The following is a 20,819-nucleotide window of genomic DNA, read 5'->3' as shown; positions in this document are numbered from 1 at the left end:
GAAAGAGAAACAGACAGAGTAATGAAGGAATGCAATGAAGGACAGCCAATGTGGGTAGGAGGGAGAGGGAGGAGAGAGAGAGAGAGAGAGAGGAAAAGAGAGAGAGAGGCGGACGCCTACTCCATTCACAAACATTTCACAGCCCACACAATAGGCCTTCTGCTCGATTCAACTGCGCCAAGCAATGTTTCTTTAATCTATATATACACACAAAGTTGCCAGTTTATTAGGTACACCCAATGGGTATTTACACTTAATTAAACGTTATCAGGTACACCTGCAATCAGGATTACTTTGTAGATATATATGATTACTGAGTGCATATCATCTCACCAAAGTCCATAAAAGAAATCGCAAATGAGTGACTGCTGAACACAAATTATCAACAAATAACACAAGTTAGTGCTGGTTTAACGCTGTTTACACTATGTACTTTTTAAGAGCCTGTCACCTTGTTGGTACAACCTGTAGGTGTACAGTTACAAATCAGCTTTTTTCCCATGCACTATTTGTTTTCTCTAGTGCTTTATCAGATGTGAGCTTCTGACCACAGGGCCTGGATAACTTTTAGACTTGCATGACACTGTAGTGTATGTGCAATGAATAACATCTGCACACTGGTGTGCTTGTTCCAGTCCTAGTATGTGATGCAACACAGAGGCCAATTTAGGTTCCTTTTTTTTTTTTTTTAGAGACTACCATAGCTTAAGTGGAACATGCTGACTCCAAATGGCAAGTCGTTTAGTAGTCGTGCAGTGTTTGGGTCAGATTCAACTGTGAATTGGCAGGGTTGGCATCAGCACCAAAAATGTCTGAACCGAACTCTGCTTTAAAAAAAAAAATAAAAAAATAAAAAAATGGGCGATGCTAGGACGTGCCACTGACTTCCTTAGCATTCTCCAGACATTTGCACTTGAATTTAAGAAGAATTTTTTTTTTTTTTACAAAGTAGAAAGAAGATAACTTTGGAGGACAGGGGATCTACACCTCTGGGTGTATTTGCAAGCTTTTATGCAGACACTTTACAAAGCACAGAGGAGGATAATGAAAAATGGCTGTGAGATCTTTCACATAATTTCCCATAAGTGTTAACCCAAAAAAAAGGAAAGAAAGAAAAAGAAAGACAGAAAGAAACCCTGCTTCTCCATACTTTGGTCTAGATTGTGTATTAACTCTGACACACTTGAGATAGCATCAATCAATTTGAAACTCTTGTGGTTAAAAAGTCACCAGATGCTACAGTACATACAGTAATCCAACTGGTTCTGCTTTCACATTGATGTTTACATCTAAAGCACAACAGCAAACCAAAGGAGGTTGCCCTTGATGACTTTGTATGTGAATGTGTGTGTGTGTGGTTTCTAACCACTCCAATTGCAGACACTGATCAGTCCTTCCAGCACATTACCAGGAAGCACAGGTAACATGGCACCTAAAACACAGCTGACTGTAAGTGTACACTACAAAAGCACACACAATGTTGTGAACATTCTGGTTTGTGCTGGTTTTGTGTCTAGTCGAAGTGTTGTTCAAACACCCCACTGGACCATGAGGAAGGTGGGTGCTTGAATTGTTAAAAACAAGACAGTGGCCTGCTACAGTAGCAACATGCACTTGGCTGGTCACATATAATCACCTGAGTATGCATATGATTATTTAAATACACTTTGGTACAATTTAGGATCAGTTTGACAAGTAAAATATAACATCAAAAACAAGGAACATTGTTTTTCTTGCATACCTATAACCTATTTAATCTATATAAGGAAAAGAAATTTTAATGTTAGAAAGCAGTGAGGCCTTGACAAGGACAAAGAGAAAGCAAGCGACTGACTCTCATTAGAGTCATCTATCAAACTCCAGACCACATACTACAGGCACTAATTAAGACTATCATGACTGTACGGTCTGAATGACGTAAATCGATCCTCGGATGATGCACATGAGTCTGCAAAGACATTTCCTCCATGCACACAAATGCATGCATGCATGCATAAACAGGATGAATCAGGTTGGTGAACAACATAGCAAACTGCTCTGTGATATTTAACCAAGCAAAACACTTTTAAGGATGGAAAGCCCTGCGGGCTCAGCTCAGCTGTCTGATGCTCACCAAACATATCCACACCTTTGCCCTGAAAGGTAAACTCAGCCAAGGACAGGGTAAGCCTCATTAAGTCTGGCCAGGACCAACTGCTTCCTTAAGTTCCAACACTGCTGCCAAAGTGAAGTCTTTTTTCTTATCTGAAATATAACTGTGTGTGTATACAATATGTGTGCTTTATTGCAGTGTCCTAATATCTTGAAAATCCTTATTTTTATGCACAATATGGAAATAATGCAAATACTGAGGGGCCCAAAAAATGCATTAATGTAAAATATATGCACAAATATTATTAAATTATGGTCACATGATAGCATCAATGATGGTGCAACTACTGACATCTTTAGATAAAACATACTACTACACTTTAGCTGCCATAAAGCAATTCAAATTCTCAAAAAAAAAAGGCAATAGATAACAAACATTGAAGTTTGTATACATTTTTGGGCCCCTCTGTATTTAACCAGCTATGCATAATATTTTTAAGAGTAGTTTTAGTTGAAAAGCCTAGGCGTTGGAAATGGCACGAAGTCATAAAACCACTTTTTTTCCCTTTTTCTCTCGGACAGGTCTCTGAGAACAGCGTGGAAACTCAATTCTCTGTAGAAACTTGTCAAACGCCCCAAACAACAGCCTTCCAAGTATAAAAACAGTCCTGCAAGTTATGGTGTTAGAAATGTACGGCAATGCTTTAAAACTAGAATAACAGCACGGTAATGTGGGAAGTGTCAGGACACTTTAATGCCTTATAACAGGGCTGTCAGTGTCTTCACCTGGACTACTGCACGAGCCTGAATTGTGTGGTGGTGGTGGTGTTTTTTTTTTTTTTTTGCTGTTTATTGAGTTTGAACATAAAATCACTAGGCTGGAGGAATTAATCTATCTGAGATTGTGGCCTCACTGCTGAAAGAGAAATACAAAAGGGTTAGTATCCTGGAAATGACAGTCTGCTTGTGGTGAGTCTTTCCTGCGATTACATCAGGTGAATAGATGCTGGAGAGATTGTGCACGCGCGGCCATTGACAAGCTGCAAGCCCATTCATATTTCCAAGCATTAAAATTCATTGAGAATGCATTTCATTAAGAAATGCAAATCAATTGCATACGGAATTGTGGTTGATCTGGATCTGAAAAAAAAAATTAATTAAGCGTCTCGGATAGAGTTTTAAATATGTTGCAAAAGTGAGATGCGTGAAAACAGAATGCAGCAGAGCAGAGCCTTTGAGCCAAGCCCATGCGGACAAAGGAAAACAAACCCAGGTGACAGAGCCGTAACCAACCAATCAACCGGCAAGGCTGCTGTGACACGCTGCAATTTCACTGAAATATATTCATCACTGAACTGCAATGCTCAGAAGGAACAGTGGTGCAGAGCGATGAGTGATTTCACTAGGCTGTCTTCTAATTAAAGTCGTGCACGTGATTCACGTCTCCTCCACAACCCTGACACACACATCCCCCCTACCTTCCGACGCTTCCAGAATTGACCCACATGCCAGGCCGGGCGCAGGAGGTCTTTAAAAAGCACGCGGAATGAGCTGGAAGTTTGTGGCTCAGAGCTCGAGCCTGTCACAAAGGAAGCATCTTCGCTCGTGCCTTCGCTCAGCGCAAAAAGAAGTTTCCCGGATGTTTTTTTTTTTTTAACACACAAAGACTGTTGAGTGTTCGCGTTCTCTCGCGGCTGGTTAAACCCACCGTCTTTACTGTTTCTGAGTGTGTGTCTGTCTGTGTGTGTGTGTGTGTGTGGATAAGAGGTCTCACGTCAGTTATTGTTTCTACAGTTGATTCCGCGCACAACACACACGCCCCTCTAGCCTTGCGTCACGCCGACACAACTCAACCCCGAATCGATGACGTAAGACATACGCGAGCCAATCAGACGCGCAGGCCCCGCCCCGAGCACGAGGATCTTGTGCTTTGTTAACCCGCGCCGTTCCGCAATCAAGCGCAGAAGCGCGTGCGCGTAGCAACACACGCAAGATTACGAAACACAACTCGTTCTGTCTCCGTATGACCCCAAACAATGTAAAAACACTCAGCTGCAGCTTTTTTTTATACTATTTTTTTTTTTTTTTTTAATTTGATTAATTTGGTAAAGTGTAGGCTCCGGCTGAACTTTAGGCTCAGTTCTAGCCCCTAAATAATAATAATAAAAAAAATCTTTGTATTGATAATTAATTTATCTGACGGCTTGCAGCTCCAGGCATCGGGTTAGATTCTTGTGTCTGTGTGCATGGAGGTTGCATTAGGCTCACTGCCGTTCCCATATCGCCTGTAGTGTGTGAGTGTGTGTGCCCTGTGATGGATTGGCACCACATCCAGGGAGTACCCCGCCTCGTACCCTAAGTCTCCTTAGATAGGCTCCAGGCTCTCCCACCTGCTCGACCCTGTATACAGGATAAAGTGGTATAGATGAAGAGTGAGGGACTAAGTGAAAATTTATCTTTGAAATCTTTAGTCTATTTTTACTCTTTAGTGCATTTTTTTCAGTGATGTGTTGTGAAATCTTTCTATTTTAGATCACAGACACTCATATACTGTAAGCATTTCAATGCATATTATGCTGTGGATAGTTGTGTATGTAACAAATAGAATTAAAAATTTTAATTTGAAATATAATGTCAGTTAACTTTGTAATACAATCACCTGACTGTCAATGTGATCAGTAGGAAAATCAGGAGAATAATATTAATAAAAACTCTCTGTCTGTCTTAACTCTTGACTCTGGAGTGGGATCATCAACACTGGCACAGTTACCTGCATATTGCATTATAATATTTATGCAATAAAATGGCAATACGAGAATGAAGAAGAGCAATATTAGGTAAGATACAAACAAGCACCAAATAAAAAGTAAATGACTTCTTGCATGTGGTGTCTCACTTTAGCCAGAGCTAAACCAGGTGCAATTTTGACCGTCAATCTGTGGTTTTGCACAGTGCCTGTCAAAACTTTGGACACAGCTTCTAATTCAATGTTGTTGTTTTTTTGTTGTTGTTTTTTGTGTGTAATTTATCTTTCACATTCTGGAACAAAACTGGATAAAAAAATAAAAAAATAAAAAACGTTGAAATAACACATATGAAGTACCAAAAACAAATCAGTTTTTATTTTAACATACGGAGGTCAGCTGTTCTGAAATAGTTCTTTTAAGAACAGTATTGTCAAATGAATTTGCAAAACCCACCAAGCACCATGATGAAACTGGCTCTAAGAAAGAACAATCCTAGGAAAGCAACACCAAAACTTACCTCTGCTGTTCAAAGGAGATTATTGCATATTTCGGATGCCCTCAGCATTGTTGTACAATGTAGAAAGAAATAAAAATCAGAAAAGACCATACATTTAGAAAGCGTGTGCATGTAAACATCTAACCTAACAAACAGTTGGGTTAGATGTCTAATGAACTTGGTCCTTGCTTTGTTTGCTCGAAGACCCCACCTCTGTCCATGATATTTGCTTTCATCCATTTAGGACACTGGATTAATTAAAATGAAAGAGTAACTATATACCTTATATAAACTGGCATGAAGAATTAAATTCCATCAGTAAGCTAACGTCAAAAAACCATATCATTAAAATACGTAGATTTTAGGACATCACTTGGTTAATAAGCTTTTGCAGCTATTCAATGCCATTCAGCTTAGTTTAAAAACACTGACCCCTACTGGTCTACTGGAATATTTCCAATCTAAGCCTTAAATCAATTCTGATTTGTATATCAGAGTAAACACTTTACCAGCTTTTTTTTTTCTTGCTCAATAGGCCCACTGTGAGGCTGTGAAGACGCATGAGCTCATCGTGCAGAGTGTGGCAGCGGTGTCAGTCACAAGCCCAAGCAAGTCGTACGCCTCCTGTTCCCACACTTCCATCAATGCAGACCTTTCCCTCATCTGAAGCCCAGCTGGACACCAGCAGGCAGAGCTTTGCACAGCTTAACAGCAGACCCTGAGAAAGTGATGCCCTCTTGGCACCCTTTGGCATGTCTAGAAAGGAGAGCGAGTGGGAGAAGTGTACTCGGTGGTCAGAACAGAGGATTCATTGGGCATGCTTATGATAATGGACATGAGAATCCCGGGCTGCCTATAAAAAGGGAGTTCAGTCATGTTGTGTTTGGTGTAATGTATGTCACCGTGTTTAAACTGGGCCAGTCTGAACCAGAGAGACAGATTAGTCAGATAGCTTCCTCTGAATGAACAAGTGGAAAACCAGGGAGATATTACGGAATGTCTGCTAGATTGGTTGGTGTCAACATGTGTGGGACAAACAGTCATAGACAGACATCTGGAACATCTGGAAAGAATCCCTGTGAAGCTTGTACTCCTACTTACATAAGCTATATTTGTAAAAGACAGAAAAACACCTGATATTATTTGCACTTTTATTCTGATTCACACTTAATATGTAACACCTTTGTAAGGCAAGTAAGAGAGAAAATGCATGGAATGAAACAGCAGGGTGTGCTGAAAATAATCATGAAATGAAGGGCTGTTACCACCTAGGGCTGTAACGACCAAACAATCTGGATTAATGCGTTGATAAATATATACAAATAACCAACCTTTCAATGATAACAATGTAAAGTGTAAACAATGATGTGTATACCAAGTATACACAGATCAGTCATACTATAGCATTAATACCACATGACATTGAGTCTCGGTCATCAATAGGATGTGCTGGACTGGCAGGTCTGGTCCATGGGGGCAACCTGCTGCACTTGGGGAGACTTGATCGAGTCCCGGTGCTAGATGCTGTGGCATGATTTTGGAGGTCTTGTCTTCTCGTGTCTTAAAGGGTTCAGGGCTGGTTTAGTGTCATGAAAAAGAACCTACACATACTGTCTTAATGGCATAATGTTTCGAGGTTTAAATGTTATGGCTGAACAGAGTGTATATACTGTACATTTTTCTGCCAAAGTGTATACAGTATCTTCTTAAATTGGACAATAAGCAACAGGCAATAAAGTGACAGCCAAGACAACCAAGCAGATAACCATGTGTGTATGTGATCGCTTTGGATTTAGAGAGAGAGAAAAAAAAGATGGACTGATAGTGAAACCCCTTCGTCATTTGTAAAGAATTTCAATACAATTTAAAATACTTGAAAAATACCACAACCTTATCATGACACCGTAAAAGGAAATGGCGTACATTCTGCTGCTCGGCTTCACGCAAGAGAGACTCTCTCAATTACCCTGACCTTCTTTTTACATAAAAATGTTGAAAGATTAATAAAAAAACACATCTCACTTCATTTGCAAGAATCTGAGGTTATACAGTGTATTCAAAAACAAGGGCTTTCAAGAGCTAGTGCATACACTGCAGCCAAAATACACCATTCCATCGAGGCCACATGCATACCGAGACGTGCATACCGACACTATACTGTCAAGTTGAAGACGATATTAAATGTGACTTTGTGAGAAACACTGGAGTGACATGCTAAGCAAATCAATAAAAGCTGTTTTTGTTTATGAGACTTGTAATTTCACCCCAAATTTATTCCCGTCCAATAACGGCATGCCTGGAAGTGTTTAATTCCTTGCATACCACAGCCAACCTCTGTAGTAAACATGCTATGCTATGTAAACATTTATTCTTACATTTCATGTTGTGGAACAACCGCAAAACAGTTACAGTTGTCGGAGTTACCTTATGGCAGCTTTAAACAGTCAGTCGCTCACCTCGTTTTTTTTTTTTACTCTTCTTTTTTGAGGTTAACAAGGCAAAGGACTTCTTATAGAAAGCTGCGCCATAGCAATGAATATACAGCACTCTTGTCCTGACACGTCAATCACACGTCAATCACACGTCAATACATTTGTTATTATTTATCATCCATTTAAATTATTACTATTCATCCATTTATTATTGATCTAACCCTTCTCGTGGAAATTGTAATATCTACTTCTGTTTAATAGCACCTGGTAATGATTGAAAGATTAAGACCAAAAAGATTAATATCCATCACTCCTCATATACAATATGGAACTTGCACAATGTAGTAGACAGAATAATATGTAAAAAATCATAAAAAATATGATTTCTGCATATGGGGACAGTGGGGTCTCATGAGCTTAAACCATGTGGACAGACCCTGTGAACGATACTGTATTAGAAAGAAGTGTTTATTTGAGTGTGATTTTAATTACAGACAGTCACTACTGTCAGAGCAGCTATCTTATAATCAAACAGATAATTTACTGGTGCTGTGTTATAATTAATATGAACACAGAATAATGGTTTTCTGTGAACAGCCTTCAGACAAAAAAAAAAATCTTTGATACACCCTGTCTTGTATTTATTGCAGCCACAAATCCCCCCACCCCTACTTCCTCTAACACACACTCACACACACACCATGCCAGACTTCCCAGTCCCTGAAGGGGCAGGCAGGCTGACAGCAGGGTTTGTGAGCTAAATCGGGCAGAGGAGACAGCAGACATTTAGGGCACCACAGCTGTAGCGAGCCACTCATTTGTCCCAAATTCACAGACTGCAAACCAAACCCTGAACTATCACATGCTTCACACCTACTCAACCTCGATATGGCGGACACTCTGTGCTACACCTTTGCGTGTGCAGGACGCCGTCCTTCACACATGAGCTACTGTATACAGATGTCTTTCCCATCTCTGCTACAAGAGATACTGGGAAGATGAAGCTCTGTAGTTTCATGTTATCAGGAGGACGGCGTAGTATGTGAGCAGATTGTTAGTGTGTCACTGTGTGTTCAGAACATCCAAATAAGATAAGACCAAAGGGACACTAGAGATAAATGAAGAAAAGGGACGGGGGGCGGTCGATGAGGGAAAAGTATGTGGGAAATGGCCACAGGACAGGGCTTGTGAAAGAAGAAATGGAAAGAGGACAGAGATGGAGGAAGGTGGAAGAAAAAAAAATGTGGAGCACAATGAAGCTGTAGAGAGAAAGAGTGACAGTAGAGGGTGTGGAAGAACAAGCCAGAGACAGCAGAGGAGACGGAGGCTGCAAAACCAAGGTGGGCCACACCGGAAAAAGGGAAGGATCAACAAAAGCGGTTGTAGAGAGAAATAGGGTAAGGCTGAAAAAAGGATGCAATTAAAATAGAGAGGCAGAGGCATGAGATGAACAGAACTCCAGTTGTTTACTCCGGTTTATCTCATTGTTGCAGGGCCAGGGCACGCCATCTTATCAATGCAGAATTTCAAGCTCTCCAAGTATGTTGGCAGTGAACATTCAGTGGTTGTCATAATGATCTACTAACTGCTCCAATTCATGTAAGGTAATCCGTCTGAAACGTCAAAACAAGGACAGTCTCTACTGTATGACTTTTACACTATCACTTGATGAACGTACGCCACTAGACAACTCCTATCACAAACAAAGTGGATTGTTGTGCGATGTTCATTCTGGCTGCGTAGTATTGAGAGAGATTTGTAGCTATCATAGTTCAAAATGTTCTTTACTGTTATATCCCTTTTTTTTTTAATCTTTGAAGCTGTAACGTCACTTGGTCAATGTGGGAAGCTGCATTATTTTTCTCTGAGCCGTGTGATGCTGGAATGAGTGCTGGTAGCGAAGTGGGGCAGATGTTTGCTGAAAAGTGCTGTTGGCTCTGGTGACACGTTGCAGGTGCCTGAGAGCACTGTCAGCACATGCCGAAACACAAACACGCGCTCACACACACTCACAGACACACACGCCCAGATAATTCTAGTAGCCAAAAAAAAAAATTCTGCTCTGTAATGCATGCACTTGATTCCACATATACAGAGTTCCTCCCAGCACCATCTCTCAACTGCAATTTTCTGTTCTTAGGTGAAAGAGATGATGATAGTGAAGAATGCATTCATGTTGCTACCCCTGAAGCAATGGCTTCCCTGAGCCCCAGTGCTAATAAACACTGGAGGGCGGGCCCTGTTCCACTTCCAGCCTCCAGTAACATCTCACTAATTTATTGCTTCTGAGACTAAGCAAAGAGTTATGGGAGGTTGAAGGTGGAGCAGGGTCAGCAGATACTTCACATTCTTTAGGAGCTTACAGCATTTCTGATAGAAATAAGGATGGAATGAACTTGACCGAGATGCAGGTCAGCCTGAAGATTCAAGGATCATCGGATTTAATCAGATATGCGATTATAAAGCCTTGGGAAACAGTTATCATTTGTACTACTGTTCTTAATATATTTAGACATTGGAAAAAACATCAGGCTTTAGGATAAGGTATTAGATGTTACGAAGGAGCTCTGATTTAATCTACTCACAGTTCTTTTCTTGACGGTTGTAACCATCATGGGCGAGACACCGAGTCAAATCTGATGATGTCAGAATTCCCATCTGTGTCTGTTTTTTTTTTTTTTTTTAATAGCACGTTAGCACTGCAAGTTTATATATTTACCTACAAGGGGAACACGGGAAAACCGAGGCACATACACGTTAGCTAATATACTCAGCTGGACATTGAACAAAGGTTAAACATGAGGTTCTTCAAAACAACCTGCTCAAGTGAAGAGGCTAATCTTGTTAAGTCTTTACCCAGCTGCTCCAGCAAGAAGGCTTAATCACTGGACTGCACTACGGTTGAGTACCTGGGCATCTGATTTACAGCCTCTTTTAGGCTTAGGACTAATTGGCCTGCAGATGAGCTGAGTTCAGATACAGAGCATATGTACATACAGTACATTATCAGTGATTAATCTGTTACATTGAAGAGGCCTGTAGAAACAATGTAAAACAAGAAACAAAAAAGCAGTGTATTTTTGTGCAAAAAAAACAACAACAACAGAATCTTGTTTCACGGTCATTGCTTCCCTGATTTCAAATGCATTTCCTGTCCAAACTTGTACACTAGACCCCATAAGCATTCACAGAGCACTAAATATACACTGGTTTGTACCTGTGTTTAAGCTGTTCAATCCAAGGAACCACAATTAGGTGCATTCCATCCATCCATCTACTGTAGGAATCACTGTACTCCAACTAATGACCAGCCAATGGTCACCAATGTAGGCCAATGGTGACCATTGGACGCCAATTTATTCCTATTTTCACAACCATGGTAGGACCTTCAGTCAACAATATATAACAACAATAAGGAGCATTTAAGCAGAGTAAACAAAGCCTAAAACATCAGTTGAACAATGCATATTACAGCCAGGCTTCGTTAATCAATATCCTGAGGTACAGGACAAGCTGTTGTTACTTGGTATTTGCACTTGTGTGCTAGTTGCAGAAATGTTGGATTCTTCACAAGGTGTTAGAGATCTGGATAAATATTCACAAAATCCTCACAGTTTGATGTGTAAACACTTCAAACTAGATGACCCAACTGAATTAGCAAAGAGAACATAATGAAACAAAAGCAGGAGTTCAAGAGTTAAAAATCATGCACTTGAGAAATTATTGGGGGGAAAAAATGGAGATGACGTATCAGGAAAAGCTGTTTTCAGTTAACAGGTGGTATCCTTTTCCTTCATAATTAGCATTATGTTGAGTATAATATCTTTTAAAGCTATATAAAGCCTTTTAACAAATACTCATTAGGACACACCTAATGCAACTCAATTTGCATTTATACATTATGTAAAGAAAAATTATTACAGGGAGTGGAGAGGGTGTAAAGAAGGGGTGGATTGGACAAACAGGTTGATTAAATACATGGCCCTGCCTTGGTAAACACCTCAGGAGCTCATGCTGCTGGCACAGCAGGTCAAACTGGGATCAGGCCGTCCGACTCTGGGGGAGCAGAGGAATGCCGCAGGGTTTTAGACAAGGCCCGCTTTAATTCTGCCCTGCATGGAGCTTGGAATGAGAGATAGAGTGAGAGTGCACACATCACACTCTCACAAAGACATACTGTATGTCAGTTCCATTACTGAGATGCTCTTATAGGCCATAGAGCTGTCATCGTGAGCTGACAGAGCAGGGAAAAGAGAAACAGCTAGCTAAAGTCAGGGAGGCTACTGTTTCTTTACTGGTTCTTTTCTGCATCTTCTCATCTCTTTCTTTTTCTCTATTTGTGTGTGTTACTGACACTATTGCACTCTGTCATTCCTTCGCTGCTTCTCTCATTCTTAGTGTGTGTGTGTGTGTGTGTGTGTGTGTGTGTGAGAGAGAGACTCTGTGTGTGCACTTCTGACAATGTCTCTCCTGGGACATGGGCTTTCAGTGCAAACAGGAAGGGGCTTTGTTGGGATGACTGTGTAATGCTGGACTGCTGGCTGGGTGATGATGTCACACTCATGGAATGCACAGGACCAATGTTTAAAATGTGGAGCATAAGCATCTAATGAAGCACAGACAATTACGATTAATACTATACATGCATTCAGTGATAACAAGCTCAGACATAGTAGGTCATGGGGCAATCAAACACAAACATACGAACGTCCTACTTGTTCCATCTAGAACATTTCTAAAAAGCAATGGAAAAATCCATACTGTTGTTAGCTACATGCCTATCACCAATAGGCTCCACGCAGCCACAAGTCATGGAAAACGGTGCACAGACACCAGGGAATAAGTATGCTCTACAGTATGAACAACAGGGCTGCTTTCACAGGTTGTGATGCAGATAAATTACTGTAAAACGTATAATTATAATTGACAGATTATTATTATTTCTCAGTCACAGCTTTAGTACACTGTATATCCAAGCCAGATTAAATAAACATGTCTGTATTTAACATACGGACAAAATAGGAGAAAACAATATATGAATTAATGGATAGAACAAAAAACAGTAGGGACAGATCTGCGGATGCCTTGCTGATGAAAGAGGTCAGAGAAAAGTTAGCTACGGTAACACAAATAGCCACTCGTTATAACCGTTGGGATTGTGGTAAAAAAATGTCCTTGGTCTACAACAGCAGAGGAACAAATCAAGGTTCTGGTCCTGTCAGCCAAGAAGGGGAATCTACAGGACTCTACAATAAGCACAGACTCACCAAAACCGGACAGAAGAAAACTAGTCAGATTTCCAAACTTAAGCTATCCTGTGTTGACTTTATCTGAATGATATGAGTGCATTGCACTGCAGCTGATTGTGGTTTGCTTCAGTGACCTTGTCTACACCTAATGTGTGGCAAGTCAAAAGAGAAAAAACAAATCAATAGTATGCTCATTGTGCATTGTACAGTTACACCAACAAACACTGTAATGCAAAATATAACTGCATTCCATTATAAGTATGGGAGGTGTCCTGTGTTTTATTTTGATTGCAAATTTCTGAAAAGGGCTGTGGTGGCGGTGGCCTCCCAGTTATAGCTGTTTAAATGTATTATACAAATACCACTCTGGCAACTCCCAGTTTGAAGCAGCCAGTCAAGCAACATTTAATCGAAGCAAAACATGACCCGTGGTTCACGGTAGCTCTGATGTGCAAGCATAATCATGTCTGTGCATTTTGTTTTTGAAGTCTGCATTATACATTTCCAAAAAAGAAAGGTCAATTCGGTTCCATTTTAATTCCATTACAGTGGTCCAACTCTGGTTGAATGACGACTCCACAGGTGGTCCACATTGCAGACTGTGGACAGGAAGAAAACAAATGTGTTTTTGTACCATACACATGCGGTCAGCAAACTAAATTTAGTGATTTGAGCAAGATGCTAACACAGTTTCCGTTTCCCACTCAGGCGGCTAAATTGTTGGAACATAAATTCTGTGCTTCAAAGATAGAAAAAAAACAAGAGATCTATTGATTTTTTTTCTTATTTATAATGATCTGTCTTTATTCGTTTACCTTTTCTGTCCACAGAGTTGGTGTTAATCGGTCTGCTTTAATGAGTCCCACACCTTCCCAAGACAGCTTTATGAAATTTCAAGTCAGGCAAAAAAATTATACACTCTTTCAACTTTAGATCTTAAGATGCAACAACAACACTTTGTTTTAAGCAATCAAGCAAGCATCTTGGGCTAAGAATGATTTTGTGGCGCTTCATTGAATGTTGTCTTCACTCCAAGTGTTGATTTTGGATCTGATCCCTCTTACTCCCACTGACTTTACATAAGCTCTGTAAGCCCAAAACCGGATACTTGATCTCTGTCTACTCCCTGAAAGTGTCTTACAAGTTACCCCTCCATGCTGTGTTTCTGGGTGAGTATCATCTATCGGTATGCATCACAAAGTAGAAGTACTGAACAATTAGATTTATAACAAACGCTTAACTCGAAGAAGTGCAGAACATCTGGATATGGACACTGATACCGAGAGGTACTCGTAAAGTCCATTCATCGCTTGTCAATGTATTGTTAAGGAATGATTTGTTAGTTCACAAACATTGAGATAAAAGTTGAAACATAATCATTATCTATCCTTTTACTCACCAACTTCGTTTTTTTTATTTCAGCAACCACTTTATACTTGTTAGGGTCATAGTGAGTCTGGAGCTGATCCCAGAAACAACAGGCATAATGGATGGAGAAATTATGTATATCCACTGCAGGGCACCATACAGTGCAGTGAAAAAAGTTAGAAGGGGCAAATACATTTTCCAGATCACTGTACACATACACATTCACATTCTGCAATTGTTTTTACCTAGGGGCTTTTTTTTTTTGCCAGTTTACATACATTGGAACCTTAGCCAATCCAGGTTAAATGCCATCCCTTATGAATTTTCACCTTAAGAATAAAAATTTGCATCAGCATACAAAGCATTTTCTGCATACGAACAAACTAAAACGAACCCGAATGCCAGCTAAGTTGCATGTACAGTATGTCCAGGAGCTGCTCAAAACTTGTGGAAAGCAAAGCAAAGCAGGTTTACAACGACGTCAAGGGTCAACCCACGATACCAATGAGGATACCGACATGAATTGGATTGTATGGGGTTGTTTTTTATATTTTTGGGTGGCTAAAATGAATTATTAGCATTTACATTATTTCTTATAGAAAGATTCGTAACACTTGGCCTGAAGAACTCGCCTCCAGATCCAGCCAAAAAGTTTTCTGCTCATTATATTTTATTAATTATTTAATGCTCTGACAGATCATCATAAATCAATTTAAAGAGTAAACTATTTTAGTGGCACTATAAAAAATTCTGTATTAAAATATAACTATTTTCTATTAAACTGGTTGTATGTTATGTACGTAGCTAACAGGGATCTTAATAGCTAGCATGTCCACACAAAATCACACAGTGTGCTTGCTTGATGTTTGGCTAGACATTTTTACATGTAATAAATCTGGCTGTTTTTTTTTTTTTTGTTGTTGTTTTTTGTTTGTTTACATATTGTGGTGTTGAGAACTATTTTGTAACGAGAAAAGCCCTAACAATGAGCAATTAGGAGCAACCCACAAAAGTTTTAGCTAGCTAGCTGAAGTATGACTAGCCAACTAATTACTGTAGCTCTGTAGGGTAAATGACTGCAGCCATTATGTTCTGGGCAGAAATTAATTTACTACAGTGTATTTGGTTAAAATATTAGTCATTTCTGATTGATGTAACTGACAATAACTACCCAGACAATAAATAACAGAGCAATTTAAACAATTCGTTTGGGTCAGTCAGTCAGTATCCTGAACAGCGACCACAAACCTAGTACAGTCTATTGTAGTTACCACGAACCCCGTTTTTGGCTAAGACAAGGATACAACAAACTCATCTGCATGCCCTGAATTTCAATAGTGCATTTTCCATTTATAGTGATCACTTTGCAACAAATAAATTCACATCAGGCATAATTATTTTAAAGCAAAACAAATACCATGTTATACAGCTCAAGCACTATAGTAACTGTACCCTCTTAAGTCAACTGGGACCTCTTCATCAGACCATAATGTAGAAATCAATGATTACAAGTGTTCCACCTGCTTGACCGCCAGTTTTTTTTCCGATGTAGGTGTGATTTGTGCACAATATCTTTTATTATCAATTAGTTCCTGTATAACATGGAAGACGATGCAGCTGGGAAATAGAGTAATGTGGAATTTATAGATGGATAAGTCAATCTTTTTGAACCCACAACCATGTTTTACTGTATGTTATCCCACCAATCGCCCAATTAAATATTTTACTCGATATTGCGTTTAATGTATATATTCTATAGAAATATTATTTGATCATTTTCATATATCTTCATCTTCAGATTGATTTCTATCTAAGAATGGTGTTGGTTAAAACAAACCATTTATGCAAAGTACAGCAAACTAATTATGCAAGTTCAGGCAGGTTTGGTGGAATGAGACTTAACAGCAGTAATGAACTGACAGGTACGCCTACATCTGCGACAGGGTAGAATATCGTCCACTGTTCCATCAGTGGCTTATTTGCAGAAGTCACCATTTGATTGATGTGCGGTTGCCATCATTGTGTCGACACAAGAAATCATAGCATTTTTATGTCCAATATTTCCCATGCCATCAATGTCATCCTGTGTTTCATTGCTGCTTTTGTTTTAACAAAGATTAAATATGAGCATATACTCTTCATAAATGAACACTAACCAGCATGGTTCTGTTTGGGGCAGCCAGTGTATCTTTGTTTGCATTTCATTTAAGCCAAACTTATGTGTCAATATATGCATCAGACTTCTCTTTTACTGTTGGTAAATGTTTATAGTGCCACTGATCCGAATAAAAAAAACTAATTGTTTTGTCTTTCAGTTGATTTCAGCAGAAATGTTGTTTTAAGGTGTGTGTAAGGTGTGGAAAGCAACAATGCGACGGTTTCACTTCAGTCCTGTTGGCAGTCCGGAGCTGTTTTGACACAAACACATACCGATGGTCAATTATCACTGCTGCAACATTAAGACAATTAATGTTGTAAATTCTTTTAGGAATACAATGCTGCATTATTTATTTCTGTCGAGAACGGTGCAGAAAACTGCTGACATCCAATCCAGCAAATTTGCCAACATGTGTAATAATACGTATTCATTGGAACTGACTACACCTAGACAGGATTCTAGTTCATGTGATTGAAGTTCGAATGGGCCGGGAGTATAGGGCCTTAGAAGTTAGGATTGTTTCTTTACACCTTCAAAGTTGCTGTATCAAATCTTAACTCTGTTGCAGCTGTGGGTGTGTGGAGTGTGCAAGATCTCTTCCTGCTTGATGGGCATCCTCCAGGTACTCTGGTATCCCCTCAAATTAAAAGACTTGGGCTATAGGCTGCCTGATGGTTCCAAATTGCTTGTTGTGTGTGTGTGTGTGTGTCTGTGCGTGTGTGGGTGCAGCTGTGATCTGTGATGAGCTGGCACTTAATCCAGGGTGTCCCCTGTCTTGTGCCCTAAGCTCACTAGAATAGACTCCAGTCCGCCTTGTGACCTACACAAGATAAACAGTGTGAATAAATTACTTAGATAAAGGTGAGCAACCGGGAGCTGGCTAGTGCATACAGTCAACTTGGACATTAACCTAGAATGTAGAGTGAACTAGAGTGAAAACAGACAGCAGAAGGACAGAGAAGTGTGTATAAGGTCATTGCTTTTCTCTTTGCACAACACCCCCCAGTGTACACATCTCTTAACAATCTGGCACTGAACGCCCATGCCCCCCCCCCATCCCCCCAACTCCATTGCCAATTGAATTACATAAATGTAATGTGTCTATAAGGTCTGTCAATAAACTCCCCGCAAACTCTGCACAATGTTTTATGTTCCAGACTCCTAAATATATATATATAAAAAAGGTAACAGTGAGTATAAGAGCCTTTTGAGTATAAGCAGAAGTACCCAAGCCAGCTTCTTTCTATTAACCTACTGACCTGATAAACTGGTTCAGGTGTGTGAGATCCATGGTGGAACTCAGCTGTAAACAGTGCAGTCTTTGATGAAAATAGTCAAATACAACAGGACTTTAGTTCATAAACAAAGCACAATGCAGTGTGGTGTCCTTGCGTTTTTTGAAAACATTACTACATTTTTAAATATTGCTTCAAAAAATTGAGATGTTGACAGATTCAGGTCATTTACGTCATTATAGGAAAAGGTACTCCACATACATCAATATTACAAACAGGTAGTCAAAAGGAAGTAACAGCTCAAGGCAGCTCTCGTTACTATTTCTACTCCTTTTTCTACTGCTTTGTCTATGCACTTCTTTTAAACATCTTTTCTTAAAAATTGCAAAAATTTTCTGCAACCCTGTCTTTAAGTCTGATCGCTGTTCACTTAATTTCTCTTTTGTGTTTAATTCCAGGAAGCACCCCTATCTCAACCCTTTGTGCCTCCTCCTTTCTTCTCTTCATTCCTCTTTTTCTTTCCCGCTATCTCTCCATCGCTCTTATGTCACTCTATCACCCACGGTGCTCTGGCCAGAGTTTCTTTGCACATGGACTCAAAAACAACTTCGGGTGCAGCCAAGAGAGCAGAGAATAGAAAGAACACTGGACAATAGCTTTCTCTTTTAACTGCTGTGCTCTGGAGCAGATGAATATCATGTGTTTCGGGGGGAACGACACATTTATTTTTCTTTTTGTGCAGAGGCAGAAAGGCAGCTTATGACATTCATGCTTCGAAGCTGTTCTGAGCAAATTTTAGCCCAACTTGCATGCTTAAGTGTGTGTGTATGTAAGGCAAATGGGAATTGCCTTGATTTAAATGGCATGTTGCCCTGTTATACAGACTGGAATGCAGAGATCGGTTACCCCGGCCCCCACTTTCCCCCAAGTGCACCAGGGTATGGAGTTTAAGGGGAGAGAGATATTGCTCAAGATGCAGAGCCTCAGAGTCTTATAAAGTTCCCAGCTGTGCCGAGCTGGCCAGCTCCTCTGTGCTTGAGAAGGCTGGAATGTTTGGAGTGCGAGCTCTCTGGAAAGCTCTAGTCACAAACAACAACCTCAGTGCAAAAAGGAGACACAAAAGAGGTGGTGGGAAACACATGAGGAAAGTCTTGCCTCACCCAGCCGAAGAAGCTTTCTCCTCCATAGGAGATGTCTTGCTGGAGAAGTTTGCTTCTGAACTGACAGGACAGATCTCTGGTGTCGGATTTACTTTTGAGACAGCGGGGTGAATGCATATGCCAGCAACTATTATTCTGATAATTTGCTAATAAATAATAAAAATATTTTGTTACAAAAAAATTTTTTTAGCTTAGATGATGAAGAATACTAAAAAGCATTTTTCTACAATAACAAATGTATGATAGAAAAAAAGGATAGCGCGGCAAAATCAAGAGGATACTGAACCCAGAATAGTGTTTATGCAGCTGTGTAAAGTTAACCAAAAAGAATAATAGCCTATAGCCTAACTTTGAAGAGCGTGCAAATCTGCCCAACCCTGCTGAATTTGCCTCCAACTGAATAAAAACAGGAAAACCCTGAGTGTTCAATTAACTTATTAGCTCTTTGTGCTTCCAGCTGGATTTATAAACCCTCTGTGTGTTCATGCGGCTTGGTGTACCTGCTATTCTTCTTGTGACCCACCAAAGTTTTGTAATAAAACAAGCAAAATTATATAAAGGCTGATAAACTTACTTAAATTGCTCCAAGAGCAACAATCCAAACTGAATCCAAGACACCGGGTTGGATGTTCTGCTGCGGGTCGGGCTCTTACGATCATCCAATGTCAACACCAGATAAACACTAGACACTGAGGAGCTGAGTTTCCTTTAGTATTACTCTGAGATGACACACCCACAGTGTTGGGACACTTTACCAGACCATTGCATGGCATATGCCATCAGAGGGCACGCCTTTCAGATTCTGACTGTGAACCTTCAGCTCTCAGACTATTGCACTGCGTTTACATTGCTACATAGGCTTTTAAAAACAAAGGTTGAAATAGATAAATCCGACACCGCAACTAGTTCCTTAAAGCAAGCCTTAAATCCACGCGTCACACAGACACGCGCGTACGCACGCGCACAGCCACCGTAACCACGCGGTGTGAATTCAATCATAAACACAATAACAACCCAACCTTAACTGGTGTTTAGGGCGATTTAAATCTGAGCAATCCTCCAAAGCGCTTCTCCGTTAAGCAATCTGATCCACGTGTGGGCTCGAACAAGCCAAGCCGATGTGGTTACCAAAATAGAAATCAGACTGCGAGTGAAACTTGGGACAGAAGTTGAACTTCTTTCTGTTTTAAACACGGAGAAACACTTACCAAAAACTTACCTTTAATGAAAATCGCTGAGAAGAGGAATATTTCTGACTGATCTTCTTGCAAGTCGACACACTTGTGTTTCTTGATCTATTTCAGCAACTCTATTGTCTTCCTTCTCGCCATCAAGCCAAGAGATGAGTCCCGTTAAGACGCGTCCGCATCAAAACTTCGGCAACCTAACGCAAATCCGACATCACAAGCTCCGACTTTGAAACTCCCAAACTTCGCTTCAAGTGTCTGGCGATACGTTCTTACACTAATGATCATTCCAGTCTCAGCCAAAGAATAATTAAAATGCTAAACATATCTTCACGCACTATCTGGCATATTTAAATTATACCGTTTTAATTTAAATCACTAATCACCTTCATTTGCACAACTTTGTTTTTCTTAACACATTCTTTATTACCTCATTACAGGCCTATAGTGCGGCAGATGGTCGCGAGCGATGCTGACGTAGGCAGCTCGGGTAGAGAGCACTCACCCTGTCGCGTGCAGCTCCGCGTCTGTGATGTCGCGGTGGCGCGCGGGAGCCTCGACCCTCTTGAGCTCATGTCATCGCGCCGTTGGAACACGTCAGCGGATATCGTCCAGCGTTGGGACGTCAGCGCCGCTCGCGACCCTCTCTGCCACACCCATTCATTCATAAAGCGACTTCGGCTCGCGGTGACCGTC

General features: G+C 40.3%; 1 protein-coding gene across 3 annotated transcripts in view; it reads right to left on the bottom strand.

Annotated features, from left to right (window-relative positions):
* rhobtb4 (Rho related BTB domain containing 4) overlaps positions 1-20,613 on the bottom strand; it is a 48,933-nt gene extending 28,320 nt beyond the window's left edge. The window contains exon 1 of one of the 3 annotated variants that reach the window (XM_053480949.1): positions 20,156-20,613. Coding sequence is in view for 1 of the 3 variants with exons in the window: in XM_053480948.1 (XP_053336923.1) it covers positions 3,570-3,598 (29 nt within the window). In the remaining 2 variants the exon portion in view is untranslated. Of the gene's footprint in view, positions 1-3,569; positions 4,059-19,510; positions 19,631-20,155 lie in introns of those variants that run through there. The other 2 variants (XM_053480950.1, XM_053480948.1) reach the window with 2 other exon arrangements.
* Positions 20,614-20,819: the final 206 nt, after the last annotated feature.

The sequence above is a fragment of the Clarias gariepinus genome, chromosome 21, assembly GCF_024256425.1.
Source record: "Clarias gariepinus isolate MV-2021 ecotype Netherlands chromosome 21, CGAR_prim_01v2, whole genome shotgun sequence".
NCBI classification, from domain to species: domain Eukaryota; kingdom Metazoa; phylum Chordata; class Actinopteri; order Siluriformes; family Clariidae; genus Clarias; species Clarias gariepinus.
The sequence above is the reverse complement of the archived record's forward strand: the minus strand, read 5'-3'. Positions and strand labels throughout refer to the sequence as shown.